General features: G+C 36.3%; 2 protein-coding genes across 4 annotated transcripts in view; one reads left to right on the top strand and one right to left on the bottom strand.

Annotated features, from left to right (window-relative positions):
* Nucleotides 1–207: 207 nt before the first annotated feature.
* On the top strand, nucleotides 208–2,508 carry LOC127220721 (disintegrin and metalloproteinase domain-containing protein 25). Its single transcript, XM_051182647.1, has 2 exons — nucleotides 208–2,032; nucleotides 2,333–2,508. The coding sequence occupies exons 1-2, from the start codon at nucleotides 208–210 to the stop codon at nucleotides 2,506–2,508; spliced, it is 2,001 nt and encodes a 666-aa protein (XP_051038604.1).
* Nucleotides 2,509–13,307: 10,799 nt separating this feature from the next.
* The window catches only part of Gpm6a (glycoprotein M6A), a 262,821-nt gene continuing 252,751 nt past the window's right edge, over nucleotides 13,308–23,377 (bottom strand). For all 3 annotated transcript variants that reach the window (XM_051182436.1, XM_051182434.1, XM_051182435.1), the window contains exons 5-7: nucleotides 19,722–19,798; nucleotides 19,101–19,166; nucleotides 13,308–15,408 (exon numbers count right to left, since the gene is read on the bottom strand). In XM_051182436.1, coding sequence (XP_051038393.1) covers nucleotides 15,256–15,408; nucleotides 19,101–19,166; nucleotides 19,722–19,798 — 296 coding nt within the window. In that variant the 3' untranslated portion in view covers nucleotides 13,308–15,255. The remainder of the gene's footprint in view (nucleotides 15,409–19,100; nucleotides 19,167–19,721; nucleotides 19,799–23,377) is intronic.

Raw genomic sequence — 23,377 nt, 5'->3', positions numbered from 1 at the left:
ATTTTAACCCAATCTCTGTTCTTTCTGCCCCACCTAGTCTGCCCATTCCCAAATCCTTTTCTGCCATCCCTTTTCTTTTTACCCTCAGTTTTCCCCATGATGGATTGACTCCTCCAGAAGCCTGGCCATTCAACACGCCCACCACCTACAACACACTAAAAAAGAGAAAAGGTCTCTACATCCTTCGTTCTCACTTTGTACTTCATAATGACAGTGCTGGAGATCCTGGTGCATGTGAAGAGCACTCTCTTGCCACGCTGGCTGGAATTAACCCTGTTTCTATCTGTGTGGCCACAGACTGGTATATCCCAATACCACAGCCCCCCTGAAGTAGTGATACCTTTGAGAGTCACTGGCACTTATAGAGGTATGGAAGCTCTAGGCTGGATCTCCTATAGCCTGCACTTCGGGGGCCAGAGACACATTGTCCACATGAAGGCCAAGAAGCATTTGGTGCCCAGATCTCTCACTGTGTTCACTTACAATGATCAGGGTTCTCTTCTTGAAGATCAGCCTTTTGTTCAAAATGATTGCTACTACCATGGTTATGTGGAAGGGGACCCTAAATCCATGGTTACTCTTAGTACTTGTCTAGGAGGTTTTCAAGGGATGCTGCAGACAAATGGAACCACCTATGAAATCAAGCCCAAAGTGCTCCCTGTCACATTTGAACATTTGGTGTATAAGATGGAGGACACACAGCATGCAGCCATAAATTGTAGACTAACTAAGGAAGAAATAGCAGAGCAACTGAAGTTTCAAAAGAATGCTGATTCCACTTTGATGCAAAGACCTTACACAGGATGGTGGCTTCATCGATGGTTCCTTGAACTAGCAATTGTGGTAGATCATGGGAGATTCGCTTTTAGGAATAGTAATGTATCGATTGTGGAGATGGATGTATTAATGGGTGTCAATTTAGTAGATGATATTTATAACTCAATTAATCTTGACGTGGTTCTGATTACAGTTGAAATTTGGAGTTCGGGAAACCCATATATAGTAACAACCACACGTCATATGATGGAACAGTTTTGCAAATGGAAGAGATTCAGCTTCAATAAACGCGTGGCTCATGATTCTGCACATATTATTGTGAAACAGGATTTTTGTGTCAATGATCTTACTATGGCATATTTTTCAAAAGTATGTAATATTAATTTGAATTGTGGTTTAGAGTGCATTATGGATGATGGATTGGCTTCATTTAGGACATATGTGACACATGGGATTGGTCATGCATTGGGGATGATGAATGATGAAGGTAACTATTGTACATGTGGGAGAAACATATGTGTAATGAACAAAAAGCTACTACCCTCAGATACATTCAGCAACTGTAGTTATGCACAATTTCTAGAAACTATTTCTAGAAAGAATTGTTTGCACAATCTCCAAAATTTAAAGGATATCACTACAAAGAAACGCTGTGGGAATGGTATTATTGAAAGTGAGGAGGAATGTGACTGTGGTTCCTTAAAACAGTGTGCTCAAGATACATGTTGTTCAGAAAACTGCACTCTGGTATCAGGGGCAGTGTGTGCTTCTGGGCTGTGTTGCCAAAACTGTCAGTTCATGCCATCAGGCACAGTGTGTAGGGAACAGGACAATCCATGTGATCTGCCAGAGTGGTGCAATGGTACCTCTGGGGCGTGCCCGGAAGATGTGTATGTGGAGGAAGGGATTCACTGTCTGGGCAGGAATATTTGTTTTCAAAAGAGATGTAATGACCGTAATGAGCAGTGCAGAAAACTTTTTGGTGAAGGAGCCAAGAATGCAAATAAGAACTGCTACCTAGCAATGAACACCAGAGGTGATCGTTTTGGTCATTGTGGTATGCAAGATACTAAGTATGTAAGATGTCATCATAAAGATGCTCTGTGTGGGAGAGTCCAGTGTGAGAATGTGACAGTAGTTCCTCATCTGCACAATCATTCTACTGTGCATTCAACTCACGTTGATGGACACAGCTGCTGGAGTACTGACTACCATTTTGGGATGAGTGTGCCTGATATCGGTGAAGTGAAGGATGGTACAGAATGTGGCCCAGACTTTTTGTGCTTAGAAAGGAAATGTGTCTTCATGCCACCATGGGAAGAATCTTGCATGCCCATGTTCTGCAATAAGAGAGGGATCTGTAACAATAAACATCACTGCCACTGCAATGAATATTGGGCCCCACCCAACTGCCTAAAAATGGGTTATGGAGGTAGTATTGACAGTGGCCCACCTCCCCAGAGAAGATCACTGAATGTGTTTTACATTGTATTTCTTGTTTGGATTTTGGTTTTTATTTTAAGTTCCTTCTTGTTACTTTTCTTTTTGTATTTAGAGAATAAAAGATATGAGAAAAGAAGGAGATACATCGCAGCATTACCTAGGAGAAAAAAACATAAAGTTAAGAGATCACCAAAGATGGAAAAGGAAAGTATTGGAACAGAACTTAAGGAACAAAAGCAAAATGTCGAGATGTTACCTGAGGAAGAAGAGGAAAAAGAAAGACACTGAAATTCTAGAAAGAGCAAAAAGTTCAAATGCACTATAACAGAGAGTTGAATGTCATAAAAGGATCATTCCTCCAATAAAAAACAGTAAAATATCTATACCCTAAGTTAGAAACAATGGCAAAAATGCAGAATTTAAAAAAAATACACTCATTCTTAATGAAAATTTTCAATTGTTTCTGGTGAACATGGCATGTATCAAAGACTGCTGAGAAAAAAAAAATCCCAGAGATCTATTGTATTCCATGATCATAAAGGCATAGACATCAATAAAGGTGCTTCTTGGCATATTTTCATTGACTTAATTTTTTTTTAAATACTTAGTTTTTGTTGAATTAGTCTGTTTGTGTTCACTGATCAAAGCACAGTCAATTTGATGGTGTGTCTGAGTTTGTGTTAGTTTGTTATCACTCAATTAGAAATCTCTTTTCCTCTCTCACAGGAAAAAAATCACACTTGCTTTTTCTAGTTCTTCCTACCACTTTTTTTTGTTGCCAATAGGAGTGCTACAGGGAGACTGGTAAACTAAAGGACTTATTGGAGAAAAATTTATGTCAATGCTGCATTGGCAATAGCTTTATTTTAGGTCTGTGCATTATCATTACAGTTGTTAACAACTTCAGACAATTGAAATTCAGCAAATTTTCCCTGAACAGGAAAAGGGCCCATGCATTAGTCATTCATTAGATCTCAATAGAGGTTCAAAGATCCACCTAGCAATGTGGGCAGGCAGAAGAAGAGACAACAGAGATCAAAGAGAAGTAATGTATGAAAATACACTTGGTTCAACGAGAAGGGTGCCTTATTTGATGTAGTGCACTTTGTCTTTTATGCTCTCAAGACAAGTTCTGAAGAGTTAACAACTTTAGTTATTTGGATATTGGCTGCTATAACTGGAGTTGCATCCCTCAAGCCAATGAATGTGAAGTAAGGTTTGACTCCTTTTCTTTTCTTTTATTGGAAACTATGACTCCATCTAAGTAGTGTATCCAATTTCTGACCAATTTTTATTATGTCTATTGTATTGTAGTGGTCACAGCAATCCTCACTGCTTGCCTTATCTAATGTCTCATCTATGAAAGGGCAAGAACGTTAGTTAGTTGTCCATAGGGGTATAAAATACTTGGTACAAAGCAACTACTCAAATGGCAGTGGATAAATATGAAATACTAAAAAAATGTGGATAAATAACATACATTTGTTCATCCTTTTTTATTTTTTATTTTGTGTTTTGCTTACATGTGTTTCTTTATACCACATACACACAGTGCCATTGAGGCCAGAAGAGGGTGCTAGATCTCTGAGACTTGAGTAATAGATGTCATTGTCAGTACTGGAAGTTGAACCTTAACCATGAAACCATCTCTTTGACATCCTGATACAGACTTTCAAGACATGTGTTAACTAAAATAAATGATCTAAAATTCTCATCTTTTACTAACTAGAACTTATGGTGTATTTATATTACCATTTTACAGTACTTCATGGGCTTTATAAAGGCAATAACAATTGAACTATATCAGACCCTGTTCACCAAAATTTTCATTAAAATTATGATAATCAAATGCTATCATCAATCCTAGAAATTTAGAAATGATCCATTAAAGGAAAATAACAAAATGAAATAGAATTTTGGCAGATACCACTTCCTATTTGGAAAGTACACTATTACCATATTTAAATGCAAAATAGCTACTAGAATATATTTACCTAAAGCTTTTGATAGTCACTCCTAACATAACCATTTGCCAAAATAAAGATTTACCAACCTACTGATTCATCCAAATACCTTTGCAGTTATGAAAAACAAATTGGCTTCCTTGAGTGATCTATTTCCTAGCTTGAGAATTTGTTTTCTTCTACAAATATATAAGAAAAAAAAAATCTATGTCAAACATAGTAGAAGGTATTTGGAGTAGAGTTCAGAATAAGATAGTGGCCATTCCAAGATTTCATTTTTCTCAAATGAAGGAGGTACAATACCATTTTGCAATTAATCACTTAATTATATTCATGAAAATTATGGAAGTTTGTTTACAGTGTTATAATCTCAAATTTTAAATCATCCCAAAACTTTCACCAACTTGAACTGTTAATAAAACGTCGCACAAAGCACACATATACATTTGTATATACGTGTAACAACACTAATTAAGAAAGATTTCAAGAATGGAGAAGGCTGCATACAAATGAGGAAAAGGAGAGGAAATTTCCAGGAAGACAAGATATAGTTTAAACTCAGCTTGGGAGCAAAACAATGATGGATTTGAAGAATGAAAAATCTCTGCGTGTCTGTGGTTCAAATAGTGGATAAGAACAGTGAAGCTTCCTTAGGGGCACAGTCAAGCAATTCTTCATGAGCAAAGTTATTAAAGTTTTTATTCCTTCAGAAACAAAGGAAAGCCAATGGAGACTTAGCCATCCCCCTAACAGACCCAGGATAGTCACACAGGTGCAGAGAGAAAGGCTTTTACAGGATAGGACCCTTTTACAGAAATTCAAGATAGAGAAAATTGGTGTTTCTCGAAGTGGATTGAAAGTGTGAAGATGGAATGTAATAGATAATATTGAGAGATATTTAAAAAGAAACATTATATCTACACATGTTGAGACATTATCAAGAGTAAAAAATTTCTAATAGCTTTAGTGAATGTGTGTTTGAAGCCCTTCAATGAGATAGGAAAATGGGAATGATATACAAATTCCATATTTAATTGAACAAGTTACTGTGTCTTTCAAGAAAATATGCTTAGTAGGAAGCTGGAGACCTATATTGGCTACTTAACTGAGAAACCAATTTCCTTATTCTTTTGTTTTTGTCACATAGCTTAATTGCATTTTTTCAGGGTTCTAGGCAATTGGATGCTTCTGTGTAACTACTGGATATCTGCCACAGAATTATCTTCCATGTACTTTGGGCAATAGCTAAGTAAGGAGGATAAATGGAGGACTCATAGTCAAGTATGATCAGAGGTTTGCTGGGTGTCTGTAGCAGTACATTAGTGAAGACTCCACAAGGAGGAGTCTGAGCTGGGCAACAAACCAGTAACGTTGAGTGCATTAAGGAAGATACTTAGGGCCATGGTCTTCTGGAATACTTAGGAACACTTGCACACTTACTAGTTTTGGACCGTAAGTGAAGCAAATTGTATAATGAAACTGGATTAGTAAATGTAAAGTGGTAGGAATTACTGTATGAAAAGATGAAGCTTCTAGGGTAGACTGGAAGGTATGAAGTATTTTGTTCACTGGTGTGAAGGGGAATGCAGTTGAAGAGACATACTGAGCAAGATATCTTGATGGAATGAAGTCTAGGGAGAGAGAAGGGCAAGTACATGGTGCCAGGAAAGAATTTCTTATGTACAGAAAAGAATATTAAGAAGGGGTGTATATCTGGAGGAAACTTAGAAAGCTTTGGAAGCTGATTGAGGAGACCTTTGTCTTTCACTATTGTATATGGCAATAAACACTTGTATACAGCTAACCACTTGACAATGAGACATAATGTCATCTACAAATATACTGGGTCATATTTATCTTGGGACACATGTTGCCTAAGGACCACAGGTTGGGCACACCTGCTTCAGAGGATGGATGGAAGAAGTAGCATGTTTTCACTTACTTTGTGAGGGGATAGTTTTGCCTGTGGAGTAGAGAAGAGATAGATGGTGACAACAGACAGGGTCTGATCTGAGTTATTCTGTTTTATTAAATAACCTCCCTTCTATAGAAAATCTCCTTGATAATCCCCATCCTGTCTCAAAGCTGCAACAACCCTAAAATATCTTACATGATCAATTATTTTCTTTAATATTTCTCACCTTAAACTTATGTTATACTTTGTCTTTTAAATCATTTGGAAAAAGCCACTGTGTCTATATTGAACATGGGCACACTTTTTTTTCCCATCAGTCTTCCCTGAATAACAGTCTGGCAACTATTCAAACAACAGAATTTATACTGTATTCTATGAAAGGATATGCATAGGTTATATGCAGCCATTATATAATGTTACATGAGAATTTAGTACAAGTGAATTATGATATTTCTAGGCTCCTATTATGTGTAGAGACTAATATTACTGCTATTGCTTTCTTTACTGCACATCTCAGAATTCAGTAGGTATAGGAGAGGCATGGTAGCACATACAATTTGAAACATCTGATATATGGTCATTTATAGAAAAAATTTGCCAATCCTTGTTCTGGAGAAATAGAGTATGTTTATTGGCAGCTCTGAAGGCATGATTAAAGCTAATATTACATGTTTGAGTTAGGAATGTATTTTTCTCTAGACATATTTTGTTAGGTTCGTATATGAAGTTTAAGGAAGATGAGTTAAATAAGGGTTATTATATTACCATGTCCATTGAAAGACAGACAACAGTTCAAAGTGACTGAAGATCAGCAGCAGTGTGACTATAACAGGATTAAGATGATAGGGCAGGACCTTGTGCAGTAAAAGACCAAGGTATTTGGTTTCAGTACAGTATACTTACTCAAAAGACATATGAAGTTAAAAAGAGATGCCAAATCACCCTGGGGTTGATATGTAAAATAAGAAAAATAAATAAATAAATAAATAAATAAAGAGATGCCAAAAATATACATGGTTTGCAGTGGTTGGGGATTATAAGTTTTAAAGATTTGAGTAGCTGGAGGAAGTAGGGCCAAATTGTACCCTCTGCATACTATGCATCAGGGTCATATTAATATTAGAAGCCTTCTCTTGGCTCAGCAAATACCTCTTTTCTTTTACTTTAAGCATGAAGCTTATATTTACATAAATAGAGAGAGATCCTATTCAAGAATGTCTGAAAGTTATGTGGTGATTCATAGGTGTTAGGTAAAGAACAGTGCAAATCTAAGAGAAAAAAAAAAAAAAAAACCTTAAAACCAATTGTCACCTTATGCAAGTAACGAATCCGGTTTATCTACTTCAAGCTCTAGGTGGCTTGGAAAACAAAACTATTTTAAAGCAGCAGAGGCTGTTCAGGAAAATTACTGCCTTGTTATGCTTCATTCACATAACTAGAACACTCAGTTCTCACTTCAAAATGTTATTGTACTTGATTTCAAAGGCTTGATAACATCTTATTAAAAATAAAAGTTTTAAGGAAGATGATGAATATAGAAGTTATTTTCAACATTGTATCTGTGAAAAAAGCAAATGTAAATTATAATTGCAATAGCAAGTAAGCCTGAATTGCCTTTGAGGAGTGGGTCACTGAAGAGCAGACACCAGTGGGGAAATGATGGCTTTGCTAACATTCTCTAGTGGATGGCTCCAGCTTCTCTCTGAGTCCTTGAATAACACTGGTGCTTTTTAACACTAATTTGTTGGTTATGGAAATCATTTTTCTTTACATATTAAAGAGTTAGGCTTATATCTTCTTGCCAAAGCCATATATATGCAAAAACAAATGCACATGCATATACACGTATATAGATAAATTTCTGTAAGAAGGAAATAGATGTGAGAGACTAGAAAATTTAGAAGACCCAAAGGGAAATAATCAATGCTTATTTAATTGCAAGTACAAAATACTTTATCTGTGTTTTCAGTGGATCATTGGGGTGAATTCCCAGATTTTTCAACAAGAAAATCAGTTAAAATAATTTTCTTAAGGTCACTTTTATAATTTTTTTTCTAATAAAAGCAGCAGAATCATCTGGACATAAAAAACAGAGTGAAAACAACGCATATAAAAAAGAAAATGAAAGACCAAACATCCCAGGTGGTGTGACACATGATTATAACCCCAGGACTACAGAGTCAGACAGTATTCTATCTGAATTCTAAGTTAGCCAGGAGTATATCATAACAGGCTAGTCTGGAATATGCAGACTATGCCTCAACTAAATTAAAGAAAAAAGAAAAAAGAAACGAACCCAATGAACAATGTTCATATATTCTGCATCTTAAGTGAATAACACAGAAAACTCTGTCCTATATTTTGATATGTGTTCTTTTTATTCCTTTGATAATAGTTCAGATTTTTAATTCCTTCATTTTTAATTTCATTTTCTCTGACATTTCCACACATTGTCAAGACAGATTTCACAGGTTATAAATATACATATCGTCCAGTGAGATCCGACTTTCCTGCAAAAACTTCCCAAGTTTCAGCTCAGCCTTTGTCCTCTTCAGCCAGCCATTGGCTAGAGGTGAGTCTGGGCCCAATTAGGGTGGCTTCTCCCCTAAAACTTCTCTCCCCCTCCCCCAAACTCCCTGGGTTGGCCCCTGATCCCACTGCTCCTGTCTCCTGTCCCCATTGAGAGCACCCTTGGAGCTCTGATATACCTCCACCCACCCCCACCTCCAGCTTGCCCCTCCTACCCTGTGCTCTACCCTGCCCACTGTCCTGCCTCTCTTGTTGAGCACTGGGACAGAGGGTGGAGCCAACAGTCCACCCTACTTCGGAGACTTCTCAGAGCAATGGGGTGAGGACAGCATCTTCAACAAATGGTGCTGGCACAATTGGATGAGGGTGTGTATAAGACTGCAGATAGACCCATGTCTGTTGCCATGCTCAAAACTCAAGTCCAAATGGATCAAAGACCTCAACATCAATCCAGCCACATTGAACCTCTTAGAAGAGAAAGTAGGAGGTACCCTTGAACAAATTGGTATAGGAGACCGCTTCTTGAACATAACTCCAGGGGCACAGACACTGAGAGCAACAATTAATAAATGGGACCTCTTCAAACTTAGAAGCTTCTGTAAGGCAAAGGACACAGTCTAAAAGACCAAATGGCAGCCCACAGTCTGGGAAAAGATTTTCACCAATCCTATATGCCACAAAGGGCTGATCTCCAAAATATACAAAGAACTCACGAAACTAGTCAACAAAACACCAAATAACCCTATTAAAAAATTGGTTACAGAACTGAAGAAAGAATTCTCAATAGAGGAAATCAAAAAGGCTGAAAGACACTTAAGAAAATGCTCCACATCCTTAGCTATCAGGGAAATGCAAATCAAAACAACTTTATGATACCATCTTACTCCTGCCTGAATGGCTAAAATTAGAAACACCAGTGATGACTCATGTTGGAGAGGATGTGGAGAAAGGGGAACACTCCTCCATTGCTGGTTGGAGTGCAAACTCATACAGTCATTTTGGAGATCAGTATGGCGGTTCCTCAGGAAAATGGGAATTAGTTTACCACAGGACCCGGCAATCCCTCTCTTAGGCATATACCCAAAGGATTCACATCCATGCAACAAAGACATCTGTTCAACTATGTTCATAGCAGCACTATTTGTGATAGCAAGAACCTGGAAGCAACCTAGATGCCCCTCAATTGAAGAATGGTTAATGAAGATGTGGCACATCTACACAATGGAATACTATTCTGCAGAAAAAAATAATTGTATCTTGAAATTCTCAGGCAAGTGGATGGCACTTGAAGAAACCATCCTGAATGAGGTTACCCAGTCACAAAAAGAGGAGCATAGTATGTACTCACTCATATATGGATTTTAGACCTAGAGCAAAGGATCACCAACCTATAATTCACACCACCAGAGGAACTAGGATACAAAGTGTATTCTAAGAGATTCATATAAAGTCCCTCACAGAACCAGGAAGGGACAAGTCCCCCAGAGCACAGGGGAAGTGGGGGGGGGCAGCAAATGGAGAGAGAAGTAGGAGAAAACGAGGGGGAGGAAAGGAAAACAAGTGCAACCAGGAAGACTGAGACTGGTTAGGAATAGAAGAAAGGAGAGAGAGAGAGAGAGAGGGAGAGAGAGAGAGAGAGAAAGAGAGAGAACATAAAAGAGGGAGGCAATATTGGGTTGAAGATAAAATTGAACCCAAAGAAAGATCAAGAGAACTACAAGACTGCTCCCAACTAACAATTTCAGCATCCATGGAAAGGCTTCCATAAATGCCTTTCCCCGATAGTGAGATCAACAACTCCTTCTCCATGGAGCCATCATCTAATGCCTGTTGGAAACAGGAACAAACACCCATACATAAACACTGAGTAGAACTACAATCCAGATGCAGTTGGAGAAGACAAGACCGGGCGGCAGAAACACATACAGACAGCTTACCTGAACAAGGAGGAGCTAATGGGCCACCAGACTGATAGCTGGGAAGCCAGTATGGGACTGATTCAGGCCCCCCTGAATATGGGTCTCAGCCAGAAGGACTGAGCAGGCTAAGGGACCTCAGACAGTGGAGCCAGGATGTATCCCTGGTGCGCAAAAGGACCTTGCTAACACATCCCACAGAAAATGAAAAGATGTGGATTCCTTTCAGACTAATGTAGTTTGATCAAGCCAGACTGCATGAAACAGAGTACCAGGTGATTCTACATTCAAAACAGCTGGACAAAACAGCCTTACAGACTACATCCAGGATTTCTGCATCTTCTTATAATCCCCCATGACAGTGCCCCTTACCAGCAGGAAGTAGTTTGGAAAGAACGATGCCCAAATTCCCAAATATTGTCTATAAATGTTTGTTTTCATTTAAATGGACTTGATTATATAAAATAAATAAAAAAGTATATATACAAATTAAGAAAATACATATCAAGATGCTTCAGTCAAGATATTTAATTTATTCATTAAGGACATTGTTTCCTTTACTGTATTTTTTTTTTGTTTTAATAACTGATAATTCTTGCAGAGCAATAAAGAGTCCTAGCATTCTTTTTATGTTGAGATCAACATCTTGGTTATATTTTAACTGGTAGGATTTCATGCATATTTTTCTCTAGTGAGTTAAAATGCTCTGTTGTCTGAACACATTATGTCCAGACCTGTTTAAGTGTTTAACATATGTTAAAGTCTTTCTTTATGACATTATAGTGTAATTCATTAAAATGAGTTATATTTTAATCTACACATTTGCTTAAAATAATGCTGTTAAACTTCTTTACATCTTTTTATAAAGATAAAAATAAAGTTAGATTTGCTTTTTCAAAAAATCTTTTTCTAACTTTTAATATTAATAAACATATGTCTAACTTAAAGGTGGCTTTTATTTTATTATTTTATTATTAAAATTCCTAACTTTCTTAGTATTACCTTTTTATTGATATACTTTAAAAATAGGCTTTATAGGTTTTTTCAAATAAAAACTAAAGGACACTCATTTAAAAAAGAGATGCCATGAATTTGAAAATGAATGCGGATTGGTATACAAAATGTTTGGAATGAGAAGAAAGGAAATGTTCTAATTAAATCATAATCATCAACAACAACCAAAAAAAAAAAAAAACCTTAAAATATACTGCATGGTAATCAGATTTTGAAAAATGTATTACAGCAGTCCCTCCTTCTATGACGTTTTATGTCAATTACTCATGTTCAATTATAGCCAAAACTAACTGAAAGTTTTCAGAAATTCATGACTTTTAAATGGCTGTTATGAGTGCAGGGATCATACTCATTCGACTCTGAATGAGCCATTTATCCAGCATCCACAGTATACATACTACCCATTTGTCCATTGTATCCAGAGTGTACATTTACTATTCACTTGTCCAGTGTATCCACAGTGCACATACTACCTGTTTGTCAATTGTATCCACAATGTATATATTACTCATATGTCCAGTGTATTCATAGTGCACATATTATCCATTTGTTCAGTGTATCCACAGTGCACATGCACATACTACCCATTTGTACAATATATCTATAGTGTACATACTACCTATTTGTTTAGTGTATATATAATATACATACTATCCATTTGTCCAGTGAATCCATAGTATACATACTACCAACAGTATGGCAGATTATAGGGAAGGGAGAGGGGAACATAGCCAGAGATAAGGGGCAAAAGAGATATAGATTATATTATCTTAACTAATATATTGCTGTAGCTGTCTTTTCATTATTATCCATGCTGTTTTTCAATGTATATAACATGCATTAAATATCATAGGTATGTATTTTTATAGGTAAACAGAATGTATATAAGGTTCCATACTCAACAATTTCAAATATCCTTGTAGAATCAGAACAGATTTCCCAGGTGTAAATTGGGAAGACTGTTTTATGAAAGTTTTGTTCACATTGATAACTTGAAGACAATTTATTTTATTGCTATACTAAAATTAATAGACCCTTGAAAATATGGAAGTGTAAGAAGTATCATTTAAGAAGAGGATTCATGGAGGAATGGCTTTCTTGTTATCTTAATTTTTGGTTTTTACTTGTACAGATGTACTTTCAAATGTTACACATGTTCTACAATGAAGTTCATGAAAGTTTCATGTTCTAACATGAGGCAACACATGAGTACAGACTATAATTTTCTAAATCTTATAAAATGAATAGGTAACTCTGATGTCATCATTTTTATGTGACTTTGTCCATAAGAAGAAAAATAATTTAGATTTACATCAAAAATTCAAGAAAACACATTTCTTTTTCCAGTTCATTGCTCTCACCTTGATACTTGGAAGGAAACCAAGAAATCAATTTTTGTTTTTGAAATACATTAATCTTTCTTTTTGTTTTTCTCTGAGTCTGTGAAGTCCTGGAGAAAGCACAAGGAATAGAAGTCAGGCAAGAAAACAAAACAAAACTAAACTAAACAAAAATTGGGCAAACAGCATTTTTAACACAAAATAATCCCTGAAGACTTTATTCATTGACTTTTTGTCAGTCTTTCCCCAGTGGACATTCACACACAGAGTTTGTATTGTGGTGAAGTTTCAGATCCTCTCAAATGAAGTAAGGATCTTGCCAGGACGGCATCTACTGCATTTGTAAAGACTGCACATTCAAGAGGAATATCAACAAGACAAACAAACAAAAACATTGCAGAAACGAATAATAAGTACACAAAGTACACAAGTGTATTTATTACATTTTGCAAGCACTTTGTTCTACATTTCAAAAACGCCACCATCAAGCTGTTGGCACATTTATGTACAAAACAGATTACTTGTAATGCCTGCTACAAAGCACTCCGTGAAAATACAAACCCTAAAACCAGAAATGAAAGCCAAAATGTCAACATCATTACATAAATTTAAAAGACAGTTTTAAAAATCATCGCAAACTGTAGACACAGAACTGAAACACTATAATATAGAATTTAAAGAAGTCCATTAATACTTTTGCTGAATATCTTTAATACTGCATATATCCAAAAAATTGTTGAACCAGTAAGGTAATCTAAGTGTTAAAAAAGCAAAAAGACCCCCAAATTAATATTACAGAATGCATAATCATGCCACAGATAACACTAGTAATACCCCCTACCTACTACAAGAACTTGTAAAATTACTGATGATGCATGACTAGTAGTTGTACAAAGATTGTTTCACTCAATAATTTTTATTGGGAATGCACTTACACTGAGGGAGGATTTCACAATGGTCAAATCAGTGCACAATACTACCTAGGTTTATACACTGACAAAATTTCTTGTCAGGCTACATCATTATTTTAAATGACACTTTACAGCATTCTTGTAGCATTAGACATAATCAAAAGAGAGTCAAGGTTAAAATAAACAGCAAATTTGGTCCAGTAACACTGATTGTTTTTCCTTTAAAATTTGTTTGATATAGGTACTTCTTATAAATGAATATGAATGAACGTTCAGTTAAAATGACTTACTTGAAATAAAAGCACAAATAAATCACTATACTCCCAAACAATACATTCTATAGTGGCCTCTGACCACCCTTTAGAAAACACTACAGGTAAACCAACGTAGATTGGAAGGCTGCAAGCAAAGCTATTATATTAATGGAAGTCTTTTCAAATATATCATACACATTTTAAGAAATAGCTTACAGAGGTGCAATCCATTAAAAGTTTTAAGTGGGTGAAACAAGTCTTGAGGGGTTAGTGTGCTTATGTTTAATATACCACCTTCATAAAGGTAATTCATTTTCCACATTATCATATTAAAAGATCCAATCCAGCCACTGCATAAATCACAAGAAGATCATTTTCCAACAGTCCACAATAGTTAATTCCATGATAATTGTTTCTACACTAAACTTTAAAATGTAAGCCTGGTGTCACAATCTTAGAAAGGCAACTGGCCATGCATTAGCATCACTGTTTCTACGTGCTCACAACATAAACATGAGTAATCAGAGAAATACCTTTTAAGTACATCAAGAAAAAAAAATACAATGTTAACAAAGATAAGAAGCACTTTTTTTTTAAACCTACCCTTATAAATTTAGAAATTGCACCTTAATTGATGAAAACATTAACCAGGGCCTATAGTCATATGGCCAATGATCTCCGGACTAGATTTCCATATTTCAAGAAGAGTCACTGTGATGCTATCTCTGTCTCTTGTTCATAATGTACAATGGTCCCTTTGAAGGTTACCTGTAGTTAAACTAGTTACCGAAATCAAAACTAAAAAGTATAAAAAGCTATTTTGTTTTCAAAACATAAGAAACAATGCAAAAAGTGTTATGTGTGATATGTGGGAGATGATTAAAATTCAAACAAATATTTGCATTTGAAAATGTTAATATCTTTGATCTTACAGAACTACTGAATCAATTTGAGAACTTAAAAAAAAAAAAAAAGGCTGAATAGGAGCTTGTAGAAGAGATCTGGTTATTCCAATTTAACAAATTAGGAGACCGAATGCTAAACAGCAAAGAGTTCTAATCAAGTGATTCTTTAGTCACCCTACATATCTTTGATGAGAAGCACTCGCATTTTGCTTTTCACAGGTTGGATGGTTGGATGGCCCTTAATTAAACACCAATGCATTTGAATGGTAAGCAACAGAGAGACTTATTTATGTGTATGCATTGAGACGCTCTTTGGAGCGAGTGGAGTGAATGTCATGAAGTTCTTGCTCCTCCTTCGACTTGATGTCTTCATATTTCTGCATCCGGCAGGCATCTTTCACATAGGCCCAGTTGGCAGACAGAACCATAAGGTAGTGAACCTGATGGAGATAACATCATTTATACTGGAAGTCTGTGTATTATAAGTATATTGTTATGATGAAATAAGTAACCATACTATATATTTATAAAGGAATGCTCACATTTTAAAAATAAACAACATTTTTGTGATAAAGACACTATGGCTACAATGTATTTCCTCATTCAGCTATCTTTTACCACTTTTCAATTCTGAGATAATTCAACTTTGATTATAAATGCTCTTTAATGTTTCCTGCCTATGCTATCATCACTTACACAACTCTTAAGACTGCATGCTCCATATTTATGTATCTGTGAATCATGCTGTATACAATAGCAGAACTACTCTCTTATGCAGTTCATATTTTGAATTTACATTGTGCTGAGAAGAATGCTCTCAGAAATTCTAAAACAAATTTGTGTATTTAATTATTAAACTAATTTTCTTCATTTTCACTTTCGATTCCTTTAGATGATATTAGGTATACTACAAGATAGAGCATTTCTTGTCATATGGATCTTCTATATTAGTATGGATTCACAATAACCAGGAAGGTAGTATGTTAAAAAGTGGAGCACATAAGCTAAGCCTGATGGGATAGGCCTGTACTCAAAGCTACTCAGTGAGCTGCAGAGGGAGGATCACAGTTTTAATGGCAACCTGGATAAAAGTTCAAAGTCAGCTTGAGCCCTTTAGTTAGACTCTTCCATCACCTAATTTAGTGGCCAAGTACTAGCATTCACAAGTTTCTAGGTTCCATCATCTTGTACAAAACAAAAGTTGTCAACATGGTAAATTTTGATGGAAGAGTTAATAACTAAGTTGCACTTTTCTGAGATTAAAAATATAGAAAATGTTTTTATTAAACATTTAGAAAATAAAATGCTAAGTACCTTATTGCTGAATCACAAATATTATCAAGGAAAAATAGGCTAGCAATTTGGGAGGGATAGCTGTATGGTATGAATGAGAATGACCCCCCCATATGTTCAAATATTTGAATGTCTGGTATGCTAACAGTAGAACTCTGGGAAGAACTAGGAGGTGTCACCTTGTTGGAGGAGGTATGTCACTAGGAGTGAGCTTTGAGCTTTCAAAAGCCCATACTATTACTAGTTAATGCTCTCTCTCTCTCTCTCTCTCTCTCTCTCTCTCTCTCTCTCTCTCTCTCTCTCCTCTGTCTTCTGTCTCTGTCTCTTTCTGCCTATGGATCAGATGTTAATCTCTTAGCTACTGTTCCAATGTCATGACTGCTGTCATACTCTTTGCCATGATAGTTATGGAGTCTAACTTTCTGGAAAGGTGATCCCCCAAATTAAATGCCTTCTTTTATATGTTGCCTTGGTCATGGTGTTTTGTCATTTCAATAGAAAAGTAGCTAAGACAGGGGGCATGGGAGATGTTTGAAGGAAGGTAACTGTAAGGGAGCTGAAGGGAGAGAAGGGAAGGGGTAAGTGATGTAATTCTATTTCAATTAAAAATTAATAAAAGTTACAAGACATGAGACCAACTGAAACAGAAAAGTACATATATATTAAAACCATTCTGAACTAAATATTATAGTGTATCATGTGTTTAAGTTTTAGCAAAATATTAATTAATTAATTGTAATGCTGGTGGCCAACCCAAGGTTTTGTGCATGCTACGCAAGTACTCTACCACTGAGCTAGATCAACAGCTCCTGATCCTAACTTTTGTGACACCCAACTGTAGGAAAAAATATAATCTGCATTGGCTTTTTTTTTTAGAATATGCTATTTTTTTTGAAATTTTCCATTTTGTTTAATATAAGCCATAAGTATGTTGAGAGAAGGAGCTGTGGATGGTATTCCTGCATACTATGCTATGGCTCTTACTTTAAAAGAGTTTAGGAGTTTAAGCTCTGTCAATGCATGTGGATCAAAGAAAACTTCCCAGTGCTCAAGTTTTGTAATATTTTGATCATATAATTGAGCATGAAATGATATTAGTCTGTTAAAGATGAAAATTCTATTACTGCACTAACACTTGGATTCTGTTATATTTTGATACAATCTAGGACCACAAAGATTTTTAAAAACATCCCTGATCTTATTCATATGCTCAATCTAAAATTTAACTTGTGGTAGGAAGTAGAATGACCCAGGGTTTAAAGAGAATATGGGGGAAATATTAGTCAAAGGGCACAAAAATTACTGCATAGGAGGCATATATGATAAACAGATCTGTTCTCTGATGTGGTAAATATAGTTAAAGATTGTGTATTGTATCCTTGAAGATCACTTAGAAAAGTAGATTTATCTTTTCACCCCCAAAGGCAAATATTCATTTGTTTTAGTTTAGCAGTTTCACATTGCAAAGATTTCCAAAGCCCTTAATGAGATAAATATACTGAATTTCTGTCAACTTCTAAAAGTAAATAATTTAGAGGAACAAAATCAAGTGCTAGTTAGAATGATTGGCAAATAAGTATATTATTTTACATATTCAAAACCTTCTTCTTTGTTAGACAAGAAAATATTATTCCTGAATTAATAAACATTATTTTACTATATTTATTTAATTTATTAAATTAAACATATATGAGTAAAATAATGAAAAGAAATCCAGGACCATTTAGTTCTGAAGCTGGGGAGAGTTTTTGTCTTAATATCATGCTGTTGCTACCCTTCCCTGACTGATGGTTGTAAGGTTATCTCAGAACTATTGTAGCATGTGGTTCATCTTAACATGGCTACAAAATAATTGAGTAGAGAAACTGCTGATTTTTAACACAAATCCTTGCAACCATGCCTTAAATTACAGATGATGCCACCAATATTTTGATAGATTAGAAATCATCTGAATTTTCTCATCTATTTTATGGAAATAATGATAGCTATATGATAAATATAGAATGAGATATGAATAACTGTTCCTATAAATATTGAATGTGTTTGTGTATACAAATCATTTAAGTACTTTAAATGGAAGAATATCTAAAGCAATGAGCTTTTAGTTCCAGAAACAGTAGTGGTAGTTATGTTAACTTTGCCTCCAATGATGTAAACTAAGCAGAGAAGTCATAAACACTTTTGAAAATCATTTATGGTAACTCAAAATCTTAGAATAATACTGGCCAGAAAGAATTAACCTTTGAAGAGAGTTTAATATTTTAGCACAATCTTCTATACTGTTTTTATACAAAATAATATTTATAGGGCCAGTATGATGGCGCAATGAGTAAAGGAGATTGCTGCCAAGCCTGATGACTCAAGTTCAAAATCCTTGACCCAAATAATAGAAAAGATAAATCATTCCCCCAAACTGTCCTCTGACCTTCATACGTACACCCACTTTGGCCCACAGATAGCCACCACCAAATAAATCAATACAGATATTAAAAAAAACCTTTTCCTTCTTCTTTAAAAATCAGATTTATTTTTATTTTATGTATATGAGTGTTTTTGTCTACACCTATGTGTGCCACATGAATGACTGGTGCCTGTGGAGCCCAGATTAAGGAGTCAGACCCCCAGCTGTGAGCTACCATGTGGGTGTTAGGAATTGAACCCAGGCTCTCTGGAGAAGCAACCAGTGTTCTTAAGCATTGATTCTTATCTCCAGACCCCCCCCTCTTCCTATACTGACATAACATCTTATGTGGATATTATATGGGAAACAAATTACATATTCAAGCAAATAGCTTTGTAATTCAAATTGCTGAGTCACAAAGAGCTGTGAGGGGCTTACCATAGCAATAACTGCTGCTCCAGCTCCAGCAAGTGCCACAATAAACAAGTGGAAGGTCATGTTCAGCTGCAAAAAATGAAACAAACACCCAACAGAACAAAACAAAACAGAACACACAAAAACCCAAGGTGAGTCACTTACACAGGTAAGAGAGACTGGAACTGGCACTATCATATAAAGATGACTTAGTATGTCATCAGAAAGATGGAGCACTTGACAATTCTTGCATTTCATCAGCAATAGCATCAAAAATTCTTTCTCTTTCAAATCATTTAAATCATTACAACGAAACTATTTTACTATAATTTCATTATAAAGATGAGACTGCCATAGGAAATGATGGATTTTACAATATGGATTACACAACATAAAGTTATGAAATATCTTGGTAATTTTCAACCTTTATTAAAATGAATTTCTGAAACATCTTAAGCATTTATAATTGTATGTAAATAATACAAAATAATTTTCATATTTGTTCTCTAGTATCTTGTATAAATAAATAGAAGCAAAAACAATCTCTGATAGGAAAAATCAAAATATATTTAATTATAATACATTCTTTAAGTAGAAAATAATATGCTATAATTTTGACAAAATTAGAGTATAAAAAATACTCACCTCAGTAGATTCACACATCCTCAAGAAATTCTCAGAGACAGTACAAATTTTCTTTTCCTCTCCAATTGTCACAATCCCTACAGTGTGTAGAAAATTATAGGTTAGCATTAAATATTTTTCCTTTTTTATTTAAATTTAAAACAAGGTTGTTTGACATGTCAATCCCAGTTCCCTCACCCTCTGATCCTCTCCTACTACCCCCACCAAAACTCAGCTCCTTCCCTTTCTGCTCCCAAGGGAGGGTGAGGCCTTCTTCCATGGGGAGTCTTCAAAGTCTGTCTTATCATTTGGAGCAGGGCCCAGGCCCTCCCCCATGTGTCTATGCTGAGGGAGTATCCTTCTATGTGGGATGGGCTCTCAAATACTAGGGATAAATACTGATCCATTACTAGAGGCCCCATAGACTGCCCAGTTCTCCTAACACCACATTCAGGGGGGCTGGGTCAGCCCTATGCTGGTTTCCCAGCTATCAGACTGAGGTGCATGAGCTCCCCTTTGTTCAGGCCAGCTGATTCTGTGGGCATCTCCAGCCTGGTTTTGACCCCTTTGCTTATCACTCATCCATCTCTGTAACTGGATACAAGTTCAGCTTATGTTTAGCTGTGGATGTCTGCTTCTGTTTCCATCAGCTACTAGATGAAGGCTCTAGGATGGCATATAAGGTAGTCATCAATCTCATTACTGTAGAAGGGCATTAAAGGTAGCCTCTCCACTACTGCTTAGATTGTTAGTTGAGGTAGTTCTTATAAATCTCTGGACATTTCCCTAGTGCCAAATTTCTCCTTAAATCTATAATGACTCCCTATATTATGGTGTCTGTTTTCTTGTTCTCCTCTATTATTTCCCTGTCTTAGTCTTCCTGTTTCCTCATACCTACCTCTCCCCTCCTCTTCTCCCCTTCTCTTTCTCCTAACTCCCTCTCCCCTAGAGGATGAAAGACACTTAAGAAAGTGCTCAAAATCTTTAGCCATTAGGGAAGTGCAAATCAAAACAACTCTGAGATACCATCTTACTCCTACCAGAATAGCTAAAATTAAAAAAAAAAAAAAAAAAAAAAAAACACCAAAGACAGTTTATGCTAGAGAGGATGTGGAGAAAGGGGAACACTCCTCCACTGCTGGTTGGAGTGCAAACTCGTACAGCCACTTTGGAAATCAGTATGGTGGTTCCTCAGGAAAATTGGAATCAGTCTACTTCAAGATCCAGTAATTCCTCTTTTAGGCATATACCCAAAAGATGCATATTCATACAACAAGGACATCTGTTAAACTATGTTCATAGCAACATTATTTGAAATAGCCAGAACCTGAAAGCAACCTAGATGACTCTCAACTGAAGAGTGGATGGAAAAAATGTGGTACATTTATACAATGGAGTACTACTCAGTGGAAAAACACAATGGAATCCTGAAATTCATAAGGAAATTGATGGAACTAGAAGAAACCATCCTGAGTGAGGTAACTCAGTCACAAAAAGACAAACACAGTATGTACTCACTCATACATGGATTCTAGACATAGAACAAAGGATTACCAGCCTACAATTCACAGGGCCAGAAAAGCTTGGAAAAAAGGAGGATCCTAATAGAGACATACATGGTCCCCTGGAGAGGGGGAAAGGTACAAGATCTCCTGAGTATTAAACATGTTTTAAAGGAGCCTCAAGAGAAAGTCTTTAGGCTGTTCAAACCTCAGCAACATTCATGTTAAATTGTCAGAGAAGGGAAGGAGAGGAAAGTATGTGGGACTAGGAAGATTGAGTCAGGGGAGGAATAGATGAAAGAGAGAGAGAGAGAAAGAGAGTGAGTGAGTGAGAGAGAGAGAGAGAGAGAGAGAGAGAGAGAGAGAGAGAGAGAGAGAGAGAGACTATAATAGAGGGGGCCATTATAGGTTTCAAGAGAAAACTGACTCTAGAGAAATGTTCAGAGACCTACATGACTGACCCCAATTAACAATTTGAGCAACAGTGGAAAGGCTACCATAAATGCCCTTTCCTGATAATAAGATTGATGTATCCACCATCAGAGTCCTCATCTAGTAGCTGATGGAAACAGAAGCAGACACCCACAGCTAAACACTGAGCCAAACTGGGAACCAAATGCAGAGGGAGGACAAGACTAGGCTACATAAACCCACAGAGACAGCTGACCTGAACAAGGAGGAGCTAATGGGCCCCCCCCCCAGACTAATAGCATTGGACAGACTCAGACCTCCTGAACATGGGTCTCAGTTAGAAGGCCTGAGCAGTCTAAGGAACCTCTGAGAGGAGAACCAGGATGTATTGCTGGTGCACAAAAGGACTTTGGGAGTATATCCCCCCATGGAGGGATACTCCCTTAACCCAGAGACAGAAGAGAAGGCCTAGTCCCTACTCCAAATGACTTGACAGATTTAGATGACACCTCCAGGAAGGTATCACCCTACATGTGGATTGTGGGTGTGTGTGTGTGGGGGGGGGATGGGACGGTAGTGTGGAAGAGAGGGAAGGAGGGACGGAAAGGGAACTGCTATTGATATGTAAAATAAGAAAAGTAAATAAATATAAAAGTTTGTCATCAGCTATAATGTAAAAAACTACTTCTCAGCTTTTATTTGGCCACTATAACTGTGCCTAGAATTAGGAATATGAGATATAAATTTAAGTGAGCAATTTTAAACATTTTTTTTTCATGAGGACTGTACTGATTTGATTTGATTGTAGCTAGTTCATTGCTTTGGTTCATTAACATGATGGTGGAAGCATCACGACTATTTTAGTGTTATGCCCCAGACTCTACTAAGTCAGGGTCAAGTTTGTTCAGCATGTTCAAGGCTTTTGGAAGTTTATAAAGACATAATGCTCAACAGAGAGGACCTTTTTATGATGATATCAAACACAGTGCTATTAGCAAACAGGAATTAAAAGTTAGAAGCTGCTATTTCACTCATGTTGACACTTGCCTATTATTGATTCATAGACCAACTATCCAGAATCATTTTCAAATACACATATTTCTAGACTGTAATACACATATTTAGCACAGAATCTATGAAATTAGGTCTGGAGTACTACAGCAAGCAAGTAGGGAAATAGCCCAGTAATATTGTGCTTACAAATATAACGATATAATTTTGATCTCAAGGGTTCATATTAGAAAAATCTGGGTTTCGTGACACTGAAAATGTGAAGACAGGCAGCCCTTGGGAACACTGGCCAGATAGCCTGATCTTCTTTTTAAGATTCCCAATAGTGAGTAAACCTATATACAAAACAACACCATAAAGACAAACAAAAAACTGGACAGTATATAAGAACTGACTCCTCAGTGTGTCTTCTGGCCTCCCACGCATGCACATATATGCATATAGGACATATAGGAACACACATTCTCTCTCTCCACATTAGTAGTTAATAAGTATGGGATTTAAATCTTTAAAATGTGTTTATTATTGTGCATGAGTATTATTTGTGTGTATGTGTGCTTATGTGTGTGTATGTGTGCGTATGTGTGCATGTGCATGTATGTATTCATGCTTGTGCACCAAATTGCATGTACCACAGAAGGAATGTGCAGATCCTTTATGTGTGTTCAGAAGTCTTTTTGCTTCCTACACTACAATCTCAGTAGAAGCAATAGTACATATGCCCTCTAGCCAAGAACTTCACACACAGAGCGC

The sequence above is a fragment of the Phodopus roborovskii genome, unplaced genomic scaffold (genome assembly GCF_943737965.1).
Source record: "Phodopus roborovskii unplaced genomic scaffold, PHOROB, whole genome shotgun sequence".
NCBI lineage: Eukaryota > Metazoa > Chordata > Mammalia > Rodentia > Cricetidae > Phodopus > Phodopus roborovskii.
The sequence above is the reverse complement of the archived record's forward strand: the minus strand, read 5'-3'. Positions and strand labels throughout refer to the sequence as shown.

What these genes read in the sequence shown, in the direction of transcription:
- LOC127220721 (XM_051182647.1), top strand. Translation starts at nt 208, where the DNA reads ATGACAGTGCTGGAGATCCTGGTGCATGTGAAGAGCACTCTCTTGCCA. An exon ending in TATCGGTGAAGTGAAGGATG is followed by an intron (nt 2,033 to 2,332) that starts GTACAGAATGTG and finishes TTTTGTATTTAG; the next exon opens with AGAATAAAAGATATGAGAAA.